Consider the following 26,675-nt stretch of genomic DNA (forward strand, 5'->3'; position numbering starts at 1 on the left):
GGCACACAGTAAGTGTATCATAAATGACAACTGAACAGTTAGGATATGTCAGCCACAGTAATCTAATGAGCCTTTCCGGATTGACATGACATGATTGGATTGCTCTCCCTGATGAAAATGCCTTCAATAGCCTAAGAGAAAAACTACACTGTTGCTTCAGTGGAGATTGAAAATAAGTATCCTGATTTTTTAAACAGTCTAAACCTCATATTAGCAACATTTCAGGCTTAATTTCTGATTATTAGTCAAACAAGTAAGGTTTTATTGTACCACCTCATCTTGCTATGAGATTCCTGGACATTTATGAGTACCATTGACTCCCTGCAGATAATAGGAAAAGGGAAAGAGGTCAATTATTTGAATAGTTGCAGTCTTGCCAAACCCAAGGAATTAATGTCACATTACCCCATGGTTCACCTTGGTTGGGGTAAGGGAGGTGACAGCAATGCAAATGCAGTGTTAATGATACATTAAGTACCCCAGGGCAAGAGTCAAATTTTAGCTAATTCTGCAGGCTCCAAGAAGGGAAAGGCCCTGGTTCCCTGTGCCCATATTTTTAGCATTCTATCAATATCCCATATAACCCCTCTCCACAGTAGCCCATATCACAGGTACCAGCCAAGAAGTAATGCACATAACCAACACCCTTTGAGATTTTATTTTTTCTAGTTCCAACCTCAGTAGCAAAAAACCCCAAGACTTTGGTCACTTGGTACTAGTATTAACAGTTATAAGCCCTTTGCCCGTGCCACGAGTCAGAGACCCAGATGGGAAAGCTCTCACACTTAGACCACTTTCCCAAAAATTAAGCCATTCATTCCAATGTTGGAACAAGGCCATTTTCAGGAACTTACAAAACAAAAACACTGAATGTGAACATGTCTTGACACATCTTTAAGTGCAGACAAGCATAGTCCAAGGTACACCTGCCTGGGACCTCCAAGACTTGAAAGTTAGGCCTATAGAAGTGGCTTCAATGACCTCATTAAACAAGGTCACACTAAATGACAGACACACAGTGCCTAGCTTCACTCTTTGTAATTTCCTCTTCCCTTTTCATGAGCAAGGTTCTTCTGAGGGAACCAATCGGTACTTCTTCTGGAGGATGGCTGCAGTCTGTGTCAGTGCACTGGAGAGAAAGCAACAAAGCACATCTGTTTTACACTTGCAGACTTTACATGACCAGAATTTCCAGTCATAAGTTTCACCCTTCTCCATAGAGGGGAAAAAACCCCCAACCAAACAAGCCTTTTCCAATGACCCACAACCCCCCAGCCATGGGAAAGAGAAAAGGTCTTCTTGTCCCATAGAGAAGAAACATACCAGCCTGGCCGAATAATTCTGTATTTTCCGGGAACTGACAAGTCCACGACAGTGGAGCCAAGTCGACATTCAGGACTTTTTACATCTCCAATTGGTCCCCCATCAATGACTAAGGACAACTGAGGCCAGAGATCCTGGAACTCCTAAAAATGAGGACACAAATGAGGTTAGAGTGACCATTTCCCAATGTTCTCTACAATGACACTGTGTTGCACACACCTTCTAATAATACAGAGCAAGAGCAAAGCTGCCTAACTCCAAAGCTAGTGAGGGCACGTTCCCCCTTAAGGGGGTTGTTTACTACACTTCGGAGCTACCCAGGGAGATGTTCAGGTATTTAGCATATGTTCCAAAGCCGCTGTGCAGAGATGCTTTCTACCAAACAATAACATTTTCTTGTCAACCCCCCCATCCCCCCAAATCTTTACTTTCTGTTTTAGAATCAATACAAGTATATGTTCCAAGGCAGAAGAGTGGTAAGGGCTAGGCAACAGAGGTTAAGTGATGTGCCCAGGGTCACACAGCTAGGAAGTGTCTCTGAACCCAGGATCTCCTGCCTCCAGGGTTGGCTCTCTATCCAGTGAGCCACCTAAGCTGTCCCCATACAATGACATCTTGCTAAAATAGTCCAAGTCAGGGCAGCTGGGTGGCTCAGTGGATTGAATCAGACCCAGAGATGGAAGGTCCTAGGTTCAAATATGACCTCAGGCACTTCTTGGCTGTGTGATCCTGGGCAAGGCACTTAACCCCCCACTGCCTAGCCCTTACCACTCTTCTGCCTTAATTCTAGGACAGAAGGTAAGGGTTTTAATAAAATAAATAAAATGGTCCAAGTCCTCCAAAGCAGCAACTCAATTTAGTATATAACCAGAATCATTCCAGTGAGATCTGCTTTCCTCATTTCCCATTTTTGAAGTCTGGGGAGTGTGGGTGAGAGTAAAGGAGAAGTCTTAGTTCCCAATAAGTGCAAATGATATTAAGGGTTATTAAAATGATGATAATTCAAGAGGAACAAAAATTACAACATAATGCAAATGAGTATTCAGCCTAAATTAATTTACAGATTCAGTTCTAAATTAAATTGCTAAGGAGGGGAAAAAAAGTCCTAGTTTTATATAGTCTGTGACTTTCAGATTTGGTGGATGCCCAAGACCATGAGAACTGTCATACCCAGATGTTTAAATGAGCAGACAAAAAATGAGGGGGCCTCCTAGTTCTACTGTATCCTCATTATTTATTCTTGCTTTGTCAGAGCAAAATAAAGGTTTTTTTGTCAAATGTAAAAAAAATGTTGCTAAGAAGTTACTTTATAGAATTGGACAAAATTCATCTGGAGGAACAAAAGGTCTAGAACCTCAACAGAAATAATTGGGGAGGGGGTAAGAATGAAAAGGACATAGGATTACCAGATTTCGAACCTACAGAGGAATAAGGAGCAAAAGTGGCTTGGACCACTTTCCCAAAAGTGAGCTACCTATTCCAATGCTAGAACAAGGTCACTTTCCAAAAATTATAAAACAAAACCAATGGAAAAATTAGTCTCATAACTCAGACAAGCACAGTGTGAGATACACTTGCAATATTATCAGTATTATAAAGGAATAATCTTTGAAACTTTTTGGCATTGTATCTAGCTACTGGGGAATAGCTGAAAAAATGCTGAATGTAAACATAAGGTATATTGTTGTGCTAGAAGAAATGATGATTATGAAGAACACAGAAAAAAATATGAAAAAACTTGTAAAAGTGAAGCAGAGGGAAGAAAGCTAAGACAAGCCAATATACAATGATCAAAATAATGTAGATGAAAATTACCTTTAAAAACTTCAGAATAATGATTAAGTGGTGTATAATTTTCATAAAATCCAAGATTTAAAATTTTTTGAGAAAAATTTCAGGAAAAGAAGATCACGGACTCCCTCAAATCAAGAAAGTAAACTGTTTGAAGAAAGTGCCAGAAAGAAACCTATACTGCATCAGAAAATCCAGAATGAACTTTGGGATGTAATTGATTGAACTGAAAGGGGTTGAATACATTTATTCTGAATGTAAACTCCTATGCCAAAGGGGATTGCCCCATAACTGGCTTTTTGTCAACGCACCTAGCAAACATTGGTTTTGCTCTCTTTTATATCCCTCTTATCTCTAACTATTGTAGTTTCCTCTTAGAAAGTGCAATATTGTATGCACCCTTAACTAGAAGATCTTTAAAAGTATAAGTTCATTATATTAAATGATTCATTGGGGAGACTAGTCTCTCATAGAATCACAGGGGGATTGTGAAGAGTGAATCAAATTCTCCTTGTCTATCAAACAACAACTTTTAAGTTAATCAATCAAAAACTTAAGTACCCCTACTTAGTACCTTACCAGTCACTAAATATGAGAGTTCACAAGTCACTTGCTAGAGTGGGTGACAATTCCAGAGGCCACTGCCCACCCCTTGGGCAGTGCTAGGCAAAGTGAAAGACTGCGATTGGTTCCCGTAAAGTGAGGGAGAGATAGGAAGTGACATCAAGAAAACTGCTTTAAAAAGGCCAGCTTGAGGATTCAGTCATTCTCTCTGCCTTGGTGAGCCGAACTGGAGGAGACCTTTTCCCTGGATACTGAGTCAGCTTGTGATGGTGAGTGGAGTGATTCCTTCCTTGATTCTTCTGTGAGGAGACCCGCTCTGCTCACTGGGGCTTCAGTGGGACACTCCCTTCAGTGTGAGTTCTGGCTAGATTCTTGGCAGTCTTAGCCTCATGTACACTGAAGGTTCCCAGCGGATTCTTCAGCAACTCCTGGCTCTTCTGATTTCCGCTTCCTAATAAGGACTTTGGATTCTGGTGAGATTCAATTTTGGATTCACATTTGCAGTCTGGAGACATTAGGATTAAATTTAGGATATTTGTAGGTAGGCAATATTTTCTGTCTCTTTATCTACATTTTTCCACTTTCACTCTTTCCACCTCTTTGTAAATAAAACTGCTAAGTCATTTTGACTTAAGCTGTTATATTTTTAAATCAGCGACCACAATATTACTTTAGAATTCTCATATTTAGCATAAAATTTAAATTTAAATTCTTACAGTGGAATGACCAATCTTCCAGCTAATTAATATTTCTCTCTTTGTGTAGAGAGAGAGTGAGCTTTGGGTACAGACTAAGCAGTCAGAAGTGTCACTCTGTTTAGTCTCTACAATAGGTACCTTCTAATGATTTTCACTTAAATTTTTGGAGGTGGGGTAGAGGAAGAGGATGGGAAGGTGATGAAGAGTCATTCAATGGTGCATGAATGTAGTTCTGCCCCTTTGGAAGCAATCAGGTGGTAAAGTGGATAGAACACCAGGTCAAAAGACTCATCTTCCCAAGTTCAAATCTGTCTCATATTTTGTACCTATGTGACCCTGGGCAAGTCACTTCACTGCTTGCCTCAGTTTCCTCATCTGTAAAATGAGGTGGCGATGACAAAGGCAACCCACTCCTGTATCTTTGCCAAGAAAACCCCAAATGGGGTCACAGAATAAGACATGACTGAACAATACCCCTTAGGAAATATGGGACAGAGCATGGCTTCTTTCCCATTCAACATGGAATACAGAGAAGCTTCAAGGTAAAGAGGAAAGAGAACTGAACTTGGAGTTACAGGACCTGAATTCAAATCCCAGGCTTATCACTACCTGTGTAACCCTGGAGAACTCATTTAACTTCCCTAGACCTGATTCCTTATCTATAAAAGACTGGACTAATTTTCCTTCAAAGTCCCCTCCAATTGTATATCAATGGTTCTAATAAAAAAGGAGAAGCAGTGCCTTTCTCTAGGACCACAGAGCCAGGGGAAAGGACCTAATAATCTCAGAGATTTAATACATCTTTAGCCAGTGGTGACATCACAAATAATTGGGGGGGGGGGGGCGCTAGGGAGGGAGGGGTGCCATGCAGGTAAAGAACTCACCTTAACATTCAATGAACTTGGCTGGGAGCTAATGTTTGCACTGGTGAGGGCGAGGGGTCCTGAGAATGCCTGAGCCAAGTCTCTCATGAAGGCATGATCCGGTATCCGAATTCCTACAAGCTACATGGCAAAGAGAAATGCTTCAGTCAGGTAGCCTGAAGCTATGAAAGCAAGTGTAAGATTCCAAGCCATTAAGGGAACTGAGTAGGAGAAGGAAAATGAAGCAGCAGAGAGCAGTGCACAAGCCCAAGTGTCAAGAAACCTTGTCCCAGTGGGACAAACATGGAATTAGTTCTAATGAAATGACTGAGTCCCTTCCCTAGATGACACTTTTCAGTTTTGTGACTCACAGGGGTGAAAGGATTCAGATCCTTGTTGAGCTCTCGTGAGCGTTCCATGACCAGGGTCACAGGACCAGGGAGCAAATCTTCCAGGAGTTCTCGAGGGACCCTCACCTGGCAATACCTGAGTACAAAAAAGAAGTCAGATTCAGTGTCTGAGGAGCAGTCATTGTAAATCCTACCCATTGTTACTACCACATGTCCTAATAGTACACAAGGACTAACAGTGGCCATTGCAGAAACATCACCCTGCCTCTCTAATGGCATCTCTCGATGACCCCTAGCCTTTAGGTTCTGGGCTGTCTCAGACTCCAGCCCATAGCCTGTCACTTCAGGCCCTTTAAAACCAGGTGCCAAATGTAGCCTAACCTCTCCTCTAGCTCTGCATCTTTACTTATTTTTAGAACACTCTATATCTAATTTCCAACTGTTGACAATATCCTTCAAAGTGTATTTAAAATCCCCATTTTCTTCATAAAGTATTTTTTCTGAAAGCCAAATATAAATTAATGTAAAACGCAAAGAAGGCAATTATAGTCTGTTTTTCAAATACTTTCATAATCTCTTCATTTTAGCATATCATTGTCTAATACCACAATAAATTCCAAATAGCTACTTAGCTTAACATAAAGTTTTTGCCATAAACAAAAAAGAAGAATGGAAGGAAATGCATAACTGTGCTAGGTTCACTTAAGCAGGCAAGGTATAAAAGTAACAATAAAAGATAACAATGATAATTATTATAATCAACCCTCACAGTCATTGTTGGGAAGTGGAATTCCAGTGGGAAAAGGGCCATCCATTCCTCCAATTGCCAGCCAATTCCCACTCACAGAGCAAGCAAGTCAACCTAGTTGAAACAGCAAGGCATTCTAAGGGACAAGAAGCAAAAGGTGCCAAGCAGGTTGGGCCACCAGCACTTTGATTACCATGTCCCTTTAGGCCCACCAGACCTGCCTCTGGCCTGGACCCAGCAGCCATCATGAGAAGAAAAGGCCCACCTTCCCTATCATCACAGCAACAACTGCAGACCAACTGCCACCAAGAGGCAAATAATAAGCAGAGGAGGTCTGGGAGTGGCAGCAGCTTCCTCAGACCACAAGTTCTACTTTTAGGCAAAGCAATTTCTGTGGAGGAGGTTAACCATTCCCAACAACTACCACTCATAGAACAGGCAAGTCAGGTTGGCTGAGGCATCATGACACTGAGGGGAGGACAGGAAGCAGCTTGTTCCAGCCAAGTCAAAGCCCATGCCACCCTGATCACCATTTCTATATGTCCCCAATTGTCCCCTGACATAGCTTTTAAGATTTTATTTACAATTTTTTTACACTATTTTACAAATCTCTCACTTCATCTTACCAACGAACCCTGGGAGGTAGGTGTTATTATCAGCCCTGTCTTGCAGCTGAGGAAACGCAAGTAAATGGGGGTTAAATGACTCACCTGAGGGTCAGAGACCGTAAGCGTCTGAGGCTGGATTTGAACTCTAATCCAACTCAACAATAATCATTTCACAGTACCGCTCATAAATAGGTCTCCAGATTCCTCAGGCTTTGGGGCCGCTCGGATTTTTAAGCAGTTTTCTCCCATATAGACCAAGCCTCGGCCCTGTGCCCCTTCCATCCATGGGATCCCCTTCACGTCCCCTCCCAGCACTGGCTCTGGCCCTGGGTGTGGGGAGGAGTCCCGAACTCACTTGTAGATGTCCGCCACACCGCCCAGGCACACGGCCAGCGGCTTGGTCTGGCTGCGGCCCTTGAGGCTGTACACCGCCCCGAGGGCCGCGGAGCAGCACGCCGAGCAGGCCACGCCGTACAGCGTGTCCGTGGGGACAGCGACCAGTCCGCCGGCTCGGAGCGCCGTCACGGCGGCCGTGAGAGCTTCTGACCAACCTGTAAAAGAGAACGCAGAATGGATGGAAGAGGTGGGTAAAGGGTACCCCGATTCTAGGAGCTGCCCCGCCCGCGACCTCTCAGAGAAGGGCTACTTCTACTAACCTGCCCCACGACCCCCAAGCGCGCACGCGCCTCCTGGTGGCCTCTCCCGCAAGAGCAGCTCATACTATTCCCACCTCCTCTCGAGCAGGGCACGCCACTGCCCAGCGGCCGCGCCCCTCCACCTCACCGAAAGGTAGTTCACACTATCTCCCACCTCAACTCAAGCAAGACATGTGCCCCCCAGCGGTCCCACGCTTAGAAGCAGCTCCAGTCACCTCCCCTTAGCCCCGGCAGTACATGCGCCCCCCAGCGGGCAAAGGCTCACCACACCAGCAACGCTTACTCCAGGACACGGCTCCGCCTCCCTTCTCGCTTCGCTCACCTTCCAGATCTCGCTTGGAGGCTGCGGCCTGCCCGGCGCGAGAGTCGACGACACCCCGAGGCAGCTGAAGGAACCGGGCCCCAGGCCCGGTAGGCAGAAGACAACTGACTCTGGGGGCCAGGGAACCCTCTCCCAACCCCATGGCTGCGGCCTCCACAGCCCCCAGAACGGCAGGCGGAGGCGTCCGAACTGGGCCCATTGGCAAATAGATGCTTCCGGAAGGAAGTGACGTACACCTGGGACTCTGAGCGAGTCCTTCCCCCGGCCGCGCGGCCGAAAAGAGCGACGCCAGTAGGGATGAGGCGGGGCGGGGCGGGGCGGGGCAGGGCAAAGCGGGGCTAGTGTAAAGTGGGTTGAGCTTTGCAGGGGTCAGAGGTTAAAAGTCCCGAAGCTTGGACCGGTCTCTAGGCTACGGGAGAAAATAGGGGACTCGGGTTTTCCGGGTTGACTTTTAGAAAGGGAAAGGAACAAGCACGTATTAAGTACCCACTGCATGCCAGGTGCTGCCCTAGGAAGAACTTTACCAGTATTTTCTCTTGTCATCCTCACAACAACCCTGGGAGGGAAGTGCTATTACTACCCGCATTTTACAGTTGAGGGAACTGAGGCAAACAGGTCAAGGTGACTTGCCCAGTGAAATTTTGAGTGCTTACCTAGGTTTTTGTTCTCACTTCTGTGAAAAGCCTGTGCCAAGGTATAACAAGGGTGAGGTAAATGAGGCACTTGCCGGGGGTGAAAGACAGAAAATTTCACAAAATTCACATCTACCACACTGTTAGGATAGAGAAGAGACTTTATATTCTTGCTGCCACATCTCTCCTGCTCCCAGGATGGTCCTAGAACCAGAGTGCAGGCTCTAGGATTCCAGCTTGGGGCTAAACCAATAGTACACACACAGTAGGCAGCAGAGCTGGAGACCCTAGGCAAAAGGGATAACTCCTCTCTACGAGACTCCCAGTCATGCCATTGAAACCTCTTCACCCCCTGAACTTCTCATACTGGAAGGCCCCTCTACTCTCATGATTTCTCTCACTGATTGGGTGGTTTGTCCAGAAGCTCCATATGGAGACCCAGCAACCACATCTTCATTCTTCACCTGGCTGTATGGTTGATGCATCTTCAAAGGACTTCCAAACTTCGACCCCCATCTCAACATCTCACCCCTGTCCCTGCCTCATAGCTCCGTTTTAGGTGGTTCTATCAGAATATAAATTCCTTGAGGACAGGAACTATTTGTATTCCCATCACGGTGCTGTTGATGTTGACTTGACCCACTTTGCTCTGTTTCTTAGGCAATTCTCCTAAACCAAGGGCCTCCAAATATGTTTAATTGGATAGGTCATCAATACAAACATTTTCCAGCATGCACCCTAATAGACACTAATTGGGCAGATAGGTGTCAAAGTGCATAGTACTGGGCCTGGAGTCTGGAAGACTTAGCTGTGGAATTCTAGAAAGTCACTTAACTTTTATCTGTTTCCTCAACTATAAAATGGGGATAATAGCACCAACCTCAAGCAATGTGGTGAAGATCAAATGAGATATTTGTAGAGTGCCTGGTACATAAAAGGTACTATATAAATGCTAATTCCCTTCCCAGTATATGTATATTCACTTATTCATCAATTGCATACATGTGTTTTTCTGTATATGGTCAATATAGGAATGTTTTGCTTTGGAGGGAGAGAAACTTGATAAAATGGGGAAATTGTCTTAAGGACACTTGGGTAAAGATTGAAAAATTGCATTGCTGCATTTTTTGTATTGTTATGTACTTTTAAGTATCTTACCAAATTTTAAAAGATTACTTTATTACAAATATGAATAATATAGAAATGTTTTGAGTGATAAAACATGTATAAACCAGTAGAATTGTTTGTCAGCTCCAGGAATGGGGAGGGAAGAGGAAGGGAGAGAACATGAATAATGAAACCATGAGAAAATATTCTAAATCAATAAATAATTTTTTACCAAAAATCATTTAAAAAAAGATGGGGTAAAGATGAAACATTTATCCAGGTGTCAGTAGGGAGCCACTAAGGCATATTGATTTAAGGAGTGGCACAGTTAGATCCAAATTTTACAAAAATCAAGCAGCAGTGCAGAGGACAGAGGGCTTGTTAGAGACTTGAATCCAAGTGGGAAGTAAAGAGGGAATGAACTAGGATGGTGGCTGTGAGCAGAGGAAAGCAGGTAGGTATGGGCTGTGGCAGAGGGAAAATCATCTGGCCACTGACTGGATGAGTGGGATGAAAGAGAGGAATCAGAAAGGGAGTGACCAAAAAGATGGTGACCACCAGAAGAGAGAAGTTTGAAAGAAGGGTGAATGTAAGGGAAAAGATATGATTACAGTATAGACAGCCTTAGTGGTGAAAGGAGAAAGGTGATGCTGGGTAGAATCTCACCTAAGGGCTTCCTGGCCTCCCAGAATATAGCCTAGGTTTTAACCCTTTCATTTCCGGCACTCCCTCCTCAAGCTATATTCTCACCAGCTAGTCTGTCCTAACCTGAAACTTCCACTCTTCACATCTGGAATCAGGAAAGGGGTATGACAATCCACAAAAAGGCAAATGCCAGTCTTCTAGAAGCCTTGGGAAATAGAGGTGTGTATGTGTGTAGGTTCCCCTGTGCCACTTGGGCAACATCTACTGTAGGTGGCCAGGGATATACCAGCCTGAAGGGTACAAAGTGTAGCTTTGACCCCTCTAGGAGCTGTTGTGGTGAGGAAATAGAAGGTAGGTATGGTTCCACTGAAACAAAGCCAGCCAGACGGATCGCTTTCTACACACCTATCCTGCCTCCACTGAATGGATGATCATACAGCGCTTGGGATGAGATGGGGTTTCTACCTATCTTCCCACCTCTGGTGAGTTAAACATGAGATCCAGTCACTGCTTTAAACTGTGTAAGTTTCACGTGTTCCCCACCAGCACTCTCAACCACCCCAGCCTTCCCTCACTGTCAGCAGCTGGAATTGTTCTCCTCCCCTTGGGCCACTGAAATCTCAGTTCTGTGTTGGATTTAACAGCTCCCAGTCTAAGGGAGCACGTTAGACCCAAGCTACACTTGGCCTCCAACCTGAAACAATAAATCAGTTGTGATTTAAATGGCAGATTGGATGGTATCACCCAGACAAAAGAAAGGGTTTACTTGGCAGAGACTTGCTCTTAAACTTCCAATAGTGTGACTGAGGTAGCAGGATCTAGAAGACAGTATTACCCACTGGAAAAAAATGCCATTCACACTACCAAATTTAAATAAGCATTTAATTAGGATTTCATTAGTATTTAATATTGCTTTTTTCAATTCCAAAAAGTTAAATTTCCACTTCTTAGCAGATTTGTAAAGTACAATATTAACTTTATACAAAATGAGCAATTAAGCAAACACCATTATTTCACATTCTTCAAAAATACAAATTCATATTTACTCATGTTTTTTTTTTTGGGTTTGGAGGGTTCTTCCTTTGGAAGTACTGAACCTGTAACTAACATTTTCACATTGCTCAGTGGAAGTCAGTTGTTCCCATGTTTCATATTTAAATAAATTCATTCCTTTGATATAGACATTTACATAATCCTAATAAAACTGATATCTGGGATTTTAAAAACGATTACCAAAAGTTTGGGCCTATGATAAATATGTCAGAAGTAAAAACAAAGGAGAGTCTCAGTGCCTGGTTGGATGATCTAGGCTGGAGTCACAGCAGAGGGCCTCCTTCTGGTCTCCTCCCAAGCAGGAGCTAGGAGTCCCCACCCCCTCAGAAGGAACCTGCTACTCCCCAGTAATAACACTCTCTCCAAAATACCACAACATTAGATGTGGGTAGTTGAATTAGAGACAGGTAGAAAGAGCTGCAGCCTCAAGCAGGCATGAGGACAGGGCAGGAAAGAGGCCAAGAGAAGGCTATGATTTTGTACCACAGTTGGGATAACAAGGATATTGGGGAAAAAAACAAACAACCAAAAGCCATCCATACCACCCCACCTCCTGCCCCCAGCCCTGCCTGATTCTGCTGAAAAGTGTCATATGAAAAAGTTCCTTGCAACAGAACAGCAGAAGCTGCACTGAGTTGAAGGGCCCGATGTAGAATAAGCCCAGCAGGCTGCTGGGAAAATAACAGATCAGGCTTAGAATTCTGGAGACAAGAACAAGAGCTTAGACTTCATACATTCTGACATCAATATCCAGTTTAATTTGCATTTTCAGTGCAGACAGAATCCAACTGTAATAACAGGAGATACAGTGAGACAAAATACCAAAAATTAGAATTAGCCCAGCCCACAATCATCAGCTTAAAAACTATGGATCACACTCGGAAAAATTTCCCTCCAAATATGTCAAAGGGAACATTCTAAATGAAGACTTAAACCAATCAGAAATATATGTGTACTTTCACTTTGCTCTCCCTCCCCTCCTCAAATGAGGAAAGGGTCAACTCCCTAGAAGTCACTTGAATATTTGGTCTACAGGAAACAGTTCATTTTGGTTGTAATTTTACTTTAAAACTTCTCCTCAAAACTAACTTTCAAATGAGAAGATGAAATCAAGGGATTAAGAGCTGTTCATCACCTCTGACAAATCAACTTAGAGGACTGAGGTGAATACTATAACTCTAGTTCCTGGAGCCAGGAATATTAAAGGAGTTGCCTTTTGTGGACAAGGAGAAGGGAAGAGGATAGAGCTACACATCACAGAGCTAGGGATGGTTCCTTCTACCTCAATACAAATATTTCTGATTGGAAGTCCAATAAGACATTTAACAGTGCTGCTTCAGTTACAAAAAAACCAATGAATTCCCTGACTCTGTAGGAGTCTTTATAACAAGACAATGGCCCTGATTGCCAATATAAAAGTCTAAAAGGTGCAAAGTTTCTGCCCCAAGACCAACTTGTCCCTTCCCTTTAGGCTCTTCTCGATGCCCTCCCAGGGCAGGAGAAAGACAAAAGACTGCAGCTGAAAAGAGGAGGTGTCTGTGTTGGGGGGTGATCTCCAAACAGGCTAAGGGAAAAGTGATGAGCAGCTCTTCAGAGGAGAGCCCCTCTCCCCCCTTTCAGCCCAGGGAACAAGGAGAGGGTTTGCATAGATTTCGTAGTTAGTTGCTAGGAATGCATAATAGTGTTTCCTTACAGACAGGGCACCATGTTGTGGAACTGAGCAACACCGAGCCTGGGCCAGGCCAAGGCAGGGTCTGCATGGGGTAACATCCACCAAACTACAAGTATTGCACCAAGGTAAGTGCTTTTCTCTTCACGCCTCCATTTTCTCAGAGAAAAAAAAAATAAAACTTTGTGGAAAGTATATATACAAAAGAAATTGCAGCAATTGGGTTAAGGATAACATAACCTAAAGTGCTTTTAAATTTTTATTATTTCTTTAATATACCAGTATGAGGTTCTGCAAACTCATCTCTCTGGAAACATTCAGCATTGTACCAAGTCTCTCCAAATGAAACCTTAGCCTCCATTATTCCAAACCAGTCTATAGGTCCTCACCCTGACCCTCCAAGTCATAGGCACACCTAGAGGTTCCCTTCCTGGGGTCCTCTGACCCCCTGAGGATTCTACATTTCACATCTCCCTCCTTATGTACCATGAACTCCTTCTGGAAAAGGCAAAATTCAATAAATAACCCCAATCCTGGTGACCAAACCAGTGGTTTCCCAGGAGGTGAGCTACTGTGAAACCATACACAGTCTCACAATGAGAAGCAATAAGGCCTCTCTCCATCCTCTTCCCTCCCTGTCCCGTATTTTTTTGTTTGTTTGTTTTTGGCTTATCCCAGAAGGAGACTATTCATGGATGGGCCCAAGCACACAAGCTTGCATGCACGAGCAAGCAAACACCCACACTCACATACACACAAACATGCACACAACCTCTGAGGACCTGCAGTGCTGGTTGTCACTGAATCCGGAGCACATTCCAATTTGAGAACACAGTTTAAGGCAGCTTGGTGGTGCCCGCCAAGGCTAACCTTCCTTGCCAGCCACCTCAGCCCATAAACTCCAACCCATGGTATTAAGCAATCGAGAAAGAAGTAGTGAGATAAGAAATGCCTCTATTACCCTTCTAGGCCATGAGGCCCATGAGCAATTCCAATCTACAGGTACAGCCTTCTCTTCTAAAGTCTATAGTACCTCTACAGTTTCTATAGGGACTCCAGTCTTACTCACAGGTTTAAGAAACCAAACTCCTACCTATGGGTCTTTCTGGTCCCAATTCAACTGTTTGCTCCTCTCTGAGTCCAAGGCACCCCACCACTGCTAGGGTCCTAGCTTGGAGAGGATACCCAGCCTAGAGTTGATGTAGACAAGAAGGGAGTTTCTTTTATACCCACAGAAACTTGAAGAGACTGAAAGAGAAGGCTACCTTCTCAGGTGAATGACCCTGCCTTGTAGATCTGCTTTTTTTATCATCACTACTATTTTAAGGGAATTCCTGATTTATCCAAAGCTGAATGAAAATTTGAGAATTCTGATTGCTGAAATCTGGACAACTTCTTGTTGTTTAATGATTGTGAAGTTTCTATGATCTGCCGGACCAAATCCTACTGTTATCACCAAGCAACAAAACCATAACTTGTTCAACTGTTGTTCATCTGAGTCACATGAGTGAGGTGTGTGACTTTTCTACATTACCTCTCCTCCTCCTATGATCAAGTGGTCCCCTGCTCAGCATAAGCAGATCTCTGAAAATGATAAGAGTTGGCACCTAGAAAACCATCTATAAAAATAATAATGTGGCTTATCAAAAGGGACAGTTTTGAATAGGCCCCCTTACTGTTTTGGGGTCCAGGCCTAAATCCTCAATGAGCCAGAATCTTATTGGAGAATGAGCTTGGCCTGCTCAGATTCAGAGAGGGGTGGGAGGTTGCAGCCCAATACTTTATAGTTCCTCCCCTCATCCACCTAGACCTGAGCAGGATGGTCCCAGTTATAAGAAAGTGTGTGTGTGTGTGTGTGTGTGTGTGTGTGTGTGTGTGTGTGTGTGTGTGTGTGTGAGAGAGAGAGAGAGAGAGAGAGAGAGAGAGAGAGAGAGAGAGAGAGAGACTGTGAGTGTGTGGATGTATGTTTGTATCTCTGTGTGTGTGTGTGTGTGTGTGTGTGTGTGTGTGTGTAGGGGAAATTAGGGAGGTATTTGAGCTGTCAATAAAACAGCATGAATAATCACAAAGATAGCATAGGTTCAGCTCCTTTAGGGAAGCCTTTCTATTGCAATTGTTATACACAAAATATTATTGTACCACAATGTACTGCAATGTACCACATTACAGTAACCAGAAGCCCTTGTCTTCTGAGAGATAAGACTTCATCCAGTCCCCTTTTCCAACTACTTTCCAAATTTTGCTTCCTTGCTCTTAGAAAGGTAAATAATTTGCCCTGGCTAAACCTATCTCTCTCTTCATGACAGTAACAACCTTTTCTGGGGTGGGGAAGGGGGAATGGGAATCTCTGAACATTCTGATGAGCACACCTGAAGTTCTGGGATCAAACTGAATGTCCTGGGCATCCATACGGCTGTCCCTAAATGCTGGCTTGGGAAATGAAAGAGGAAAATATAACTTTGTGGTCACTGGTGGTTAGAGGTCAATGAGGAACTCAAGCCCTTGGAAGAAAGATGAGAATAAAATCTTAGCTGTCCTTGGCCTAAATGTGGGGTCTGCAGTTTACTCTGGCTCATGGGACATCCTATTCCCTCCAAATAGGAAGTAGGAAGAGGACTACAGAGGAGGCGGAAGGCCCAGCCTGTTTACCGGGTAGAACTAAATTTCTGAATTTTATGGGCCAGAGATGTTACCACTCTTATGAGGGGTTAACACTCTTATGACTAAGTCACTAGAGACCCTTGACATAAAATGACAAAAACTAAAAGATACTGTTCTTAAATGAAATGACTTGGAGCCATAGCCAGAGAGAAGTGGATACAATTCTATAAAGATTAACTTTTTTTTCTTTTTTTTCCTTTTTTTATATAATGCAACATAACAAAACATTCCAAATGGAAAAAAAAAAACCTTATTGCAACACTTCAGGCTTTTTGGTGGAAGGGGGATTTTTTTTTTTGTTTTGCTTTACTTTACCCTGAGTAGGTTAGAAGATCATAGTTTTCATATCAAATTACTAAGCTATGTTGCACATGTCAACAGAGAAATTATACTCGCTTGCATTCATAAGGATAAGGGCAAAACCAGACAGGAAGCAGTTGCTTTGCTGGAGTAGCCCCTCCCCTCCCCCCCATTGGGGCAGCCTGCCCAGGCAACTCCATCCCATTTGAAAACCTCCTTTGGCTCTCACCTTAAAGTCGGCCCCTCTGCTCTGCAAAGGTCAAATGGCCCAAGAGAGGGTGGAGGTCAATAAAAAGACTCTACAACCAACCATACTAGTCAGCTCCAAGGTACACACAAGGACCCTTTCCCTCCCTGAAAGGCATCACAACATACAGCTCCCAACAGCCAAAAGATCCTGGAAGAGCCAAGGAGACCAAGAAGCCACAACCACCTTGCCAATGTCCACTCTGAGCATGTACTACAACTTAGTGCCGGCCTTCCACCAAACACAAGTCAGTGCCCTGCCTGGGACCCATGCCAGACATGAGGCCTCGGCCTTCCCTGAAGCTCCTCACCATACAGCAACCACACTTGAGTCCTGCCCAACACACACGGCTTCTTCCTATTACCACTGTTCCCCTCTTTGGGGTCACTGGTCTGCACTTCAGTTTATGGCTTAGTCTCAAATCTGCCCAGAATCTACCCAGGGAAGAGAGATACCCCAGGAGCTGAAATGAGAGGAATACAGCCAAAACTGCAAATGCCCCAATACAAGGATTGATGGAAACCACACCCCTTTCAATTTAGAGTTTTTATGCAGACGAGTAACCTTAATTTCCATGTTCACATGACAATAAGCAAAAGTGACATACAGTGCAGCCAAAATAGTTCATTTATAACTTAGCTTTTTTTGTTTTTTGTTTTTTTTTTTGTTGTGTTTTTTTTCCAAAGACCGGTTCCTTAAAATGGACGTTCCTGGGATGGGAATAAAGAAATGATGTCTGAGAAGTATGACTTCCCAACAGCAAACCTCTTCATCCTTCAAATTTCAGACCCCCAGACAGAGGCCATCTGCTCTTGTAGCCCCACTCGCCCTTCTTCTCAGGAGCGAGCCAAGGGCGCTTCATTTAGCAAAGCTGCTGGTTAAGCCAATATCCTCCTCCCCCTGCAGTAGTGCTTCAATGGGAATCAAGTTGGATGGGGTGTCCGGGCTCTGGAGGGACAGGAACTCTGACACATCCATGGCACTTAATGACTCAGTCTGGGAGTCTGAAGGGTTCTCTGCCTGTCTGCTCCTGTTGTCAGAAGGTGGGGAGGAGGATGGCAATGGTGTGGAAGAGGAAGGAAAAGTCTGAGTGGGTAGATGGAGGGAGGGGCCATCGGGGACCCGAGGACCGGGCTCTGGAGGAGGTGGGGAGGCACAGCCCTTCCTCCGGCTGCTGCTGCTAGCAGAGCGGTCCTTGGCAGAGTCCCGGCATGCACACTGGCACTGACAGGCCTCCTCCTGCTTGATGATGATCACAGGAACACTGAGGCCAATCTGTTGCACGGAGCTCCCTGGGAAAGAGCAAAGGGCAAGAATGGTCTCCATTCTAGTGGGAGGAGAATATGAAGCAGGGAACCTTAGCCTGGGCTCCAGAAACCAAACCCAAGAGAGGGCCATGGATTTGGATGTAAAAAAAAAAAAACAAACCCATCTTTATATTTGAAAATGTGAGTGTCATCATTCTGAGAAGGGGCTGCCACAGACACCAGCAGGCTCTGAAAGGGGTTCACACTACAAAAAGGCTCAGAGCTTTTTCAGGTGCTGGATTTGGAAATTTATTTCTAGCCTGTTTGGGAGGATTTTTTGGACCTGTGATTTCCCAGGCAGAAGTCCACCTCCCAACGAAGGGAACTCCCTCTATGCGTGTGAGGCAGAGCCTTTTCTGCAACTAAAAGGTCAGTCTTATCTCATCTCTCAAGTACAAGGACAGGTGGTCAGTGTTATGGCAGTTTCTACATGGGAGGCAGAAAGGGGAAGCAGAAAGAGTAAGGAACTGGAAGTCAAGAGACCTAGGTTCCAGTTACTAGTTCTACCACTAACTCAAATGTAACCTTAGGCAAAGTGCTTCCCCTCTCTAAGTCTCAGGGAAAGATATGTGTAACATTCACCTTATACAAAACATCTCATAGCATACATAGCAAAATGTTACAACAATTTAAGAAATAATGATGATAGTTAAGGTGAAAGTCTGATGTATGTTTAATCCTTAGCTATGCTTTACAGGGGGAGGGAGGCTTGAGGACCAAAGGGTTAATTTCTTGGGAAACTAGAAGACAGGCAAAGGAGTTAATAGTTGCTGTCCCTCAACAATAAATTGAGATTCATAACCTTTCTGGCTTTGACAAAGAAATAACCTCAACTCAAAAGTAGAAGGCTGAGGGGGCAGCTCAGTGGCTCAGTGAATTGAGAGGCCTAAAGATGGAAAGTCCTAGTGTAACTTCAGATATTTCCTAGCTGTGTGACCCTGGGAAAGTCGTTTAACCCCCATTGCGTAGTCCTTAGTGCTCTTCTGCCTTGGAACTCATGCTTAGTATTGATTCTAAGACAGAAGGTAAGGGTTTGTTAAAAAAAATAAAATAAAGCTAAAGATATAAGCACAAGACTTTTCAAGCTTTATCAATGGAAAAAGAAGAGCATTTAGCTTCCAACAAACAAGTAGGATATAATGCTGAATTGAATGTGATTAAAAGTTGCAAACCTGGGCTAAGCCAACTATTCAAGCCTCTATTTTCCAAGGGGTCTACTTTCTTTGGGAGGAAGGAAGCAGCACACTTACCTGCACTGCCAGCTACAGGTACTGCAGTGGTAAAAAACACTTTCTCTACCTTAGAAGCTTGTTGCTGCAAAACAAAATAAAATAAAATCACATTTAAGGCAGCCCAAACAAAGTAGTTGTACAAAGAAGTCAGTTCTTCTTCCACCAACTCCTACCACCCAGAAAATCAGCTCTGAGAATCCTCCCCAACTGGGCCATGCCTATCTATGGTTCTGATTATCCACTGTGCCAGCACCAGCCTGCTAATACTCTCGAGGGGGCAAGCAGGCCTGGAAGACAATTTATCAAGCATGTAGATTCAGGGAAGGGTTGAACTAGCTGGCTTCAACAGCCTTTCCCACTGGCAACACTGTATGAAAACACTTTCAGAATGGTTCTGAAAGGGAAAGGACAGATCAATGAGGTAGTTTACTAATCCATTTTCTATGACTTAGATACTGTTCTCCAAGTCCATGGAGTGGGTAAAAGTCTTTTCCAGCAGCCCGGTTTTGGCTTGAAGAGGAAACATGTTCCTTCAAAAGAGCTATTTTCAGGCTGTATATGAAATGAAATAAATCAAAGGTAGAGTATTCCTTCAAAAAACTAGGACAAAACTTAAAGTTGTTGTCTTTGCAATCTTTTCATCCAACATTCTCTGGGACTTACTACCACAGAAAAACTGAATAAGAGTAAGACTGTGTTCTCAAATAAGTCTCTAATTAAAGATAATGGAGCCAAGACAAAGACTGCTGGATTCAGAGTCAGAAAACCTCTCCATGACTTCATTTCTGAGAGTAGGTAGGGCCGGCTGGCCAAGCAAACAATCAATAAGCACTTTTTTATAGATGAACACAACTCAAGAGTACAATACTCACAATTTGTTCTTGGTTTTGGGGAGGGCCAGTTGCACCATTGAGTATCCATTGTAAATTCTGGTCTCCCATAACTATGCTGGACTGCAGAATAGCCGTGCTGGGAGTAGGGGTGATGGTTATGGTGGGATTGCTTGTCAAAACAGGGGTGGCCCCCAGAGGCAGAGTCTGAACCAGAGCTGGCATGGCCTCAGTGGTAGTTGGTGGTGCCGCTGTTACTGGGGGAGCCCCAGCAACGACAGAAAGTCCTGGCACAAGGGGCTGTGGTGGCTGAGGGTGCGGAAGAAACTCTTGATGATTAGCAGCAAACTGTGTGCTGTGGGCGACTGACCCTTCTGGAGGCTGTAAGATAGCAGAGGGGGTCCCAAATGCAGCTGGCTGGGAACCAGTTCCTATGGAGGGAGCAGTCGGAGGAGGAGCGGGCGGTGCGGAGGCAGGTAGTGCAGACTGGGAAGGCTCGGAGATGCCAGGCTGCAGTACAAGTGGAAGAGATAAAGATGCTGAATCTCCCGGGGAGGGTGGAACAGCGGTGACTGACTCTGTATCACCATTAAAACTTTCAATCAAGGCAGCTGGCAAGAAAAAGAAATAAGAATGTATGCACTGAGTCTCCCAAGCCTGACCCTCCCCACTTCACATGCACACACAAGGCAGTCAATCTCGAGCCCTTGGCAGTCACAGCCCCCCCACAACATTCCCACCAGCAGGCAGCTTCTGCTTTTCACTTTGGGAAAAGGTGGCTAAAGCCATAGGCTATATTGGCAACCTCAGTCCTGGATATTGAAGCTTTTTGCCCAAGGTCTCAAGCCCTGAAGGTCTGCTTAGAAATGTCCTGGACTTCTACCTAACGGCTTGTCCTTCTGGAGCAGGAGCAACAAACAGACCTGCTGACATCAGAGAAGAGGTTTTTCAGAGACCTGAGGCCAAGGTTGTAACACCGACATGGCAGGGCTCTAGTCTGACTCTTCCTCAAAGACGGGCATGATGAGCCCAGGGAAGGTCCCTAAAAAAAGCCAGCTGGACCTTTCAAACACAGAAGTTGTAGGGAAAAGGATTTCAAAAATCCTAAGCTTTTTGAAAAAAAGGTTGGTGAGGTCATGCAAATTGACATGATCCCACGACAGAGATACAACACTAAGCATGCACCCACCCCCATAACCAAACTCATGCCTGTTAAGGGAACAAACCTGTCTGCTTGTTTTCCTGGATTGTAGTATCTTCTGGGCTATGGAACATTGATTCAAAGATGATTGCTGGTGAAATTGTGCTAAGGTCTTGGCCATGTGTCTAGGAAAGGAAACATACCAAAAAGTGAGCAAGGGGGGAAAAAAAGGGAATGTTTTCCACTTAAAAATCTCAGAGCCCTAGTAAGAGGATGGCTTTTCCAATGCGGGCACCTTTGGGAAACATAGGAAGGTACAGTGGAAAGAGAGCTAGATTTGGAAATCTGGCTTTCATTTCTAGCTAGCTTGGAGCTGCTTCTTCCCTCCCTCCTCCACTCTTTGCTCCCCCCCCAACACCTTCTGATCCTTTGACCGTATATACCTCTGTGGCCCTGAGGAAGTTATTCCTCAGTGGGCCAGAATTTTCTCATCTGTAAAATTAGCAAGTTGGACTAAAAGGCCTCTAAAATCCTTTCTGGCTCTAAGCCTATAATTCCAGGACCTTCATTATTATTGGGTAACTTGCCTACAGTTATAAAAGTGGTTAGTGGCAGAGTCAAGACCAAACTCCAAGTCTCCAAATGTCCAGCCAACTGTTCCATCACCCATGCAGCAAGATAGTTCTGTTAGCATGTTCTAGGGCCAATACCAAAGCATTGTTCCTGTGATCTTCATTAATCAGGAAGGATCTTATCAATGTTAGGTAATCTGGATGGAAAAGGAAGGCCTTTTCTACCACCTAATGGGAGCTGTTGCAGATGAGGGTCCAGGGCCTAGACCACAGCATCCTGTCCAGTGACCTCAGGGCTCCAGAGAAGTTTCTTATATAAGTCACAGCCCCAATTAGGGTCACTAAGGATGATCTCAACAGGTTAAAAGAGGATACTGGAATCCAAGATATTCAGAGTTTAAAGGGACCTCAGCATTGAGTCTAATCCCCCTACCCAGTGCCAAATCCTTTCTATCACATTCCTGACCATTGGTCATTGAGAATATGTCTACCTGAATACCTTCAATCCTGCTATTAATACCTATTTATTTTGTACCACACCAAATGTAGCCAAGCCTTCCTCTGATGACTCATTATGGGGGAGTGGGAACCCTGGGCTCTCCAAGACCATGCCAAAAAAGCATATATGCTGGCAGGCTCTACTGAGCTATGAAGGTCTGGCAAAGCCTCATGAGTCTGGCAGCCAAAGACAAGCCTAGCAATAGGCAAAGAGGTTCATCACTAGAAAGTTCATCAATAGATGATTTTTTGGGCCCATTGCCACTCTATCTGACTTCTTCAATGGGGGGGAAAGGGGGTGGGATTGCCCTAAGAATCAGGTCTTCAAAAAAAAGAGTGGAGTTAGTATAATTCCAAGAACTGTACCAAACAGCCTGTATGAGCAATGACTGAAGGCACAGTTTTGTCAAGACATGTCAAGAACCCAATAGTATGGTCAGAATATTTCTTAATCCTAACAGAGCAAATGAGAACCATCAGAACTGAAGCAAAGAATGTCTTCTTCTGCAGATGAAATGTGTGGTGGAAGCTTTGCTTCAACACCATGTCATGAAAACTAATCCCTGAAAAGTACCTAAGGGCAGCTAGACAGTACAGTAGATAGAGAGCCAGGTCTAGAGACATGAGGACCTGGGTTCAAATCTGGCCTCAGACACTTCCTAGCTGTGAAACCTGGGAAAGTTATTTGAACCCATTTGCCTAGTCCTTGTCCTTTTCTCTTAGAGTTGTACATGGACAGAAAGTAAGGATTTTTTTAAAAAAGGAAAAAAGAAAAGCATCCAGTCATATAAGATACCTAGCACATAGTAGGCCCTTACAAATATCTGCAGACTAAAGGATCCAAATTATCCTGAGAGTGGGGAAGGAGGGGAAGGAAACCAAATTAGAGGTGCCTCTGATTAGAGAAATAATACCCTGGCAACCCAAGAGCAGAATTACATAGGAAAGAAAACAGGCAGAATGAAAGAATGAAGGGCGACTAAGTTCAGAAGAAAGCCAATACTAGTCTATCGTCTATCTACTTTTGTTTTTTGACAATGCTCTCAATCCCATTTATCTTTAAGAATGATAACTATGCTTACTGTATTGGAATTTTCTCGTAGTTCAGAATCCTTGGATTTCAGGCTCAAGTCGCTCAGACAAAGTGAGTGGTTTGTGTCCTGCAAAGTATTGAAAATAAAAATTACATACCTAAATCAGCACCTAAAGATTACATTTCCCAGGAGCAAGCATCACTTCAAAATCTTTGGGGCTCCCTTCATTTACCAAAATAAAATCACTTAAACATAAACCTGACTAACCCTATAAAAAAGTAGGTAACAGAGATGGTTTTCTACAACACAAAATGAAGGGCTATGTCAGATATTTGGGGCTATGAAACCACTTCAATACAGTTAATGACCTGGCAGATGCATCCCATCATCACAAAAAGAAATCTTCCACTTTGGATGAGAGTGACTTCTAAAGAGTCCTGATTTCATCTAGGTGGGGGCTCCCCAACACTAGCGCAGGTTCTAACGCCTCCACCTCCTTCAACAACACACTTCATAAGCTGCTGTGGTCAGAATGACTCACTAAATGGAGACATCCTTCTGAGGCTGAGCTAGATAATGAATCACAAAATATGAGAGGGACCTTTGAAGTCACCTAAACCTATAATACAATGAATGTTCTCCCTGCTTTCTTCCTTGGAGACTTGGCTCAAACACAAGTTTTTGCAAGAGACCCTTCTTGGTTGTTTTGGATACTAGAACCTTCCTTCTAAGCTTATCTTCTGACTACTGTAAACCTCAAAATTCCTTAGACTTATAAATGTTGGAAATTTCACCATTGGGATATTTCATACTTGGAAAATTTCTTACTGATAGTCTATTGGAATGGGAACCCCATTGGCATGGGAGGTTCCTTCTCTTCCCTTCTTAAGATTACTTTAGGACAGAAACCTTTTGCTGAACAATGGAAAGGACTTTGACCTATGCTTAAGCATAGAACAGGAATTTCTTTGAGTCATGATTGATTTTAGAATTGATACAATGGAGATACTTGGAATCAATCTCCACCCTATTCAGTCCTAACAGGATTGAGTAAGGGCTGCAGCCTAGATCAAAATTTAATTATTCCAATCTCTACCCTACTCAGGTTAACAGGATTTAGAAAGGGCTGTAGCAAAGGAGCAAAGATTTAATCATTTGAAAATATGACCTTCAACAGACATGTGCAAAGCCTCTGGGCGGTCCTGGGTTAAGCTAGAGCCTCCATTGGCACAGGGAAATTGATGGACAGTGACTGGTAGATGTGAGAACTGAGGGGAGGCAACTTGGATGGTTTCCTTAAAGATCAGGGGGGTCTAGAGACTCGGAGGTGGTTGAGGAGTTGGTCAGAGTGGTGGCAGTGTACTCTGAGAAGCTTGCTCTGAAGGAAGCTGAAGGTGGGGGCCTCTGAGACTGTTTCTCCATTTTGGTCACGTGAGTAATAGGGACTGATCTCTTTTCTTTGCCCCAGCTATCTAAGGGCTTGGGCCTTTTGGCCCAGCCTAAACAGAAGGGGTATTTAAGCCCTATTCCCTTCTCTCCCTTTTTCTCTCTCTCTATCTCTAATTCCTTTCTTCCTCCTATTGAAATTAAACTCCATAAAAGGTTGACAGCTGACTTGAGTTTTCATTTAGGAATTACATAGCTGAATTCCTTGGCGACCTTAAATTAATATATATCAGTCTTTTAAACGTGATTCCCTTGTCACACTACTCTGTATGTATCTTGTGTGTATCTATTGATGTAAATGTTGTCAATTACATTAGTCAATCAACAAGCATTTATTAGGCACCAACTATGTGCCAGTCACTGGGCTAAGCACTGGGGATAAAGAGCAAGGCAAAAAAATCCTTCTAGGAGCTTATCAACTCAGTGCATCCCCAAAACTTAGCCCAAGGCCTGGTACATGCTAAGTGCTTTTAAAAAGGTTTCTTGATTGACAGTAATCCAACCTGTCTGAAAATCTCCAATGTGGTATTTACTTAGTATCCACTGATATTTATGAATAGCTCTCATTTTAAAAGATTTTCCTCCTACTGAACACAAATTATATGGCTGCCTTATCTATTGGCTCACTGCTCCTGGTTCTGCCTTCTCAGAAGGAGTAACAAATTGAAGTCTTCAGAAGCACTTTGTAAACCTTACGCACTGGAGACATGAATGAGGCAAAGGACTGGAGGACTCCCATGACCCAATGGACTCTATTGTGTTCTGTGTCACTGAATGTCATATAGCTATAGTGGCCAAGCTTGGCCATGAAAAAGAGAAACTCCATCTCCCTTCCTTCTCTGAAGAGGCGGGGACTAAGGGCACAGAATCTATATATACTGGTGGAGGCAGTGGGGGTTCCAGTTGGTGCTGCTCAACTGTTTTTCCCTCTCTTTCATTATTAGAAGGGACGGCTCTAGCAATGCAATGATTGAGGACAATTCTGAGGGACTTATGAGAAAGAACGTTATCCACATTCAGAGGAAGAACATGGGAGTAGAAACACAGAAAAAAACCAACTGCCTGATCACATGGTTCAATGGGGATATGACTGGGGATGTAGACTCTAAATGATCACCCTGGTGCAAATATCAATAATATGGAAATAGGTCTTGATCAATGACACATGAAAAACCCAGTGGAATTGCTCGTTGGATACAGAAGGGGAGTGGGAGGAGGAGAGGGAAAGAACATGAATCTTGTAATCATGGGAAAATATTCTAAATTAATTATCTAAACAAAAGTGTGTCTTACATGAGAATAAAATAAAAAAAACTTTTTAGCATTACCAAAAAAAAAAATTATAGAGAAGACCATGAAAGCAGTGAAGAATCAAGAGCTTCATTTTATAAAGGCCCAGAATGAGCCCCAGCCAACCACAGGAGGAAACAAAGTAGGAGGAGTGGCAGACACCATGTACTCAAACAGGGGTCCAAGATCTTCTCTTCTTATTAGTGAAGAGGGTGAGTCACCCAGCCTTTAAACATGCTGCCAATCCTATAAAAAGGGCCAATAATCTATAATCTGCTTCCCATGTCGGTGTGAGGGAAACACTTTGTAAACCAAATAGCATATATTTGGCTTCTCTTTCCCATCAAAAGGCACATCCATCTTGACACAGTTTGCTGCCCAATTGTAGTCTGGAGAAAGAATAGACTTTAAAATATATTTGCCCTGAAATTGCATCAGGCAGCCAAATAGCTCTCATGTGTTACAGAGATCTAAGCATGGGAAAGGGAGACAGGAAAAGGAACAAAGAAATCCATACCTCAGACATGCTATTTGGAAATGCATTATATGAGTGTCCTTTGTTATCGTGACCTTTCATGTGACTTTTGAGACTGTACTGAGTGCTGAATGTCTTCTCACAGCCATTACTGGGGCAGAAGAAGGGTCTTTCACCTGAAGGACAAAGTTATTTTTACCCTAAGTTCGTTCTTCCCTAAATGGACTTTACTCCTTCCCCAACCTCCACACCAACTAACCAAAGAAACAGAGATTGCTGTCCTGGGTGCCCAGACATGGAATAACTTGAAAAGCTTGTCACATCAAGTTCTAACTACTTCACATTATAATCTCTGGATGGGAAAAGCTCTGAAGATGAATTGGCATCATAAAGAGCAATTCATCCTGGATTATGGGCAGTTGGGTGGCTCAGTGGATAGATGGTAGACCTGAAGTCAAGAGGATCTGAATTCAAGTCCAGCCTTGGTCACTTCCTAGCTATATGACCTTGGGCAAATCACTTAACCTCTGATGGCCTGATAAAAGGATCCACTAGGGAAGGAAATGGAAAACTACTTCAGTATCTTTGCCCAGAAAACCCAATGGATAGCTGT

General features: G+C 43.7%; 2 protein-coding genes across 5 annotated transcripts in view; both read right to left on the reverse strand.

Annotated features, from left to right (window-relative positions):
* Positions 1-643: 643 nt before the first annotated feature.
* YRDC (yrdC N6-threonylcarbamoyltransferase domain containing) lies at positions 644-8,174 on the reverse strand. 3 transcript variants are annotated; one of them, XM_016422503.2, is made up of 6 exons: positions 7,867-8,174; positions 7,301-7,496; positions 5,611-5,725; positions 5,261-5,380; positions 1,324-1,466; positions 644-1,129 (listed from the first exon to the last, which is right to left on the reverse strand). In XM_016422503.2, exons 1-6 carry the CDS (start codon positions 8,120-8,122, stop codon positions 1,057-1,059), a joined length of 903 nt encoding a protein of 300 aa, XP_016277989.1. In that variant the 5' UTR covers positions 8,123-8,174; the 3' UTR covers positions 644-1,056. The 3 variants fall into 3 exon arrangements, with proteins under 3 accessions (XP_016277989.1, XP_007492881.1, XP_016277990.1); XM_007492819.3 differs by having other exon boundaries at positions 7,885-8,173; XM_016422504.2 differs by having other exon boundaries at positions 7,924-8,172.
* Positions 8,175-11,175: 3,001 nt separating this feature from the next.
* The window catches only part of MTF1 (metal regulatory transcription factor 1), a 35,669-nt gene continuing 20,169 nt past the window's right edge, over positions 11,176-26,675 (reverse strand). For both annotated transcript variants that reach the window (XM_003341138.4, XM_056795172.1), the window contains exons 6-11: positions 26,105-26,238; positions 22,900-22,977; positions 20,833-20,932; positions 19,649-20,217; positions 18,795-18,858; positions 11,176-17,529 (exon numbers count right to left, since the gene is read on the reverse strand). In XM_003341138.4, coding sequence (XP_003341186.1) covers positions 17,096-17,529; positions 18,795-18,858; positions 19,649-20,217; positions 20,833-20,932; positions 22,900-22,977; positions 26,105-26,238 — 1,379 coding nt within the window. In that variant the 3' untranslated portion in view covers positions 11,176-17,095. The remainder of the gene's footprint in view (positions 17,530-18,794; positions 18,859-19,648; positions 20,218-20,832; positions 20,933-22,899; positions 22,978-26,104; positions 26,239-26,675) is intronic.

Source organism: Monodelphis domestica, chromosome 4 (genome assembly GCF_027887165.1).
Source record: "Monodelphis domestica isolate mMonDom1 chromosome 4, mMonDom1.pri, whole genome shotgun sequence".
Classification (NCBI taxonomy): domain Eukaryota; kingdom Metazoa; phylum Chordata; class Mammalia; order Didelphimorphia; family Didelphidae; genus Monodelphis; species Monodelphis domestica.

Bases quoted from the DNA above. Each gene is read 5' to 3' on its own strand.
- YRDC (XM_016422503.2), bottom strand. From the start codon at position 8,122: ATGGGCCCAGTTCGGACGCCTCCGCCTGCCGTTCTGGGGGCTGTGGAG. The intron at 7,497-7,866 runs GTGAGCCTTTGC...TCTCTTTTACAG, and splicing joins GAGTAAGCGTTGCTGGTGTG to GTTGGTCAGAAGCTCTCACG. The intron at 1,467-5,260 runs GTGAGTTCTTTA...CCTCATTTTTAG, and splicing joins CAAGTTCATTGAATGTTAAG to GAGTTCCAGGATCTCTGGCC.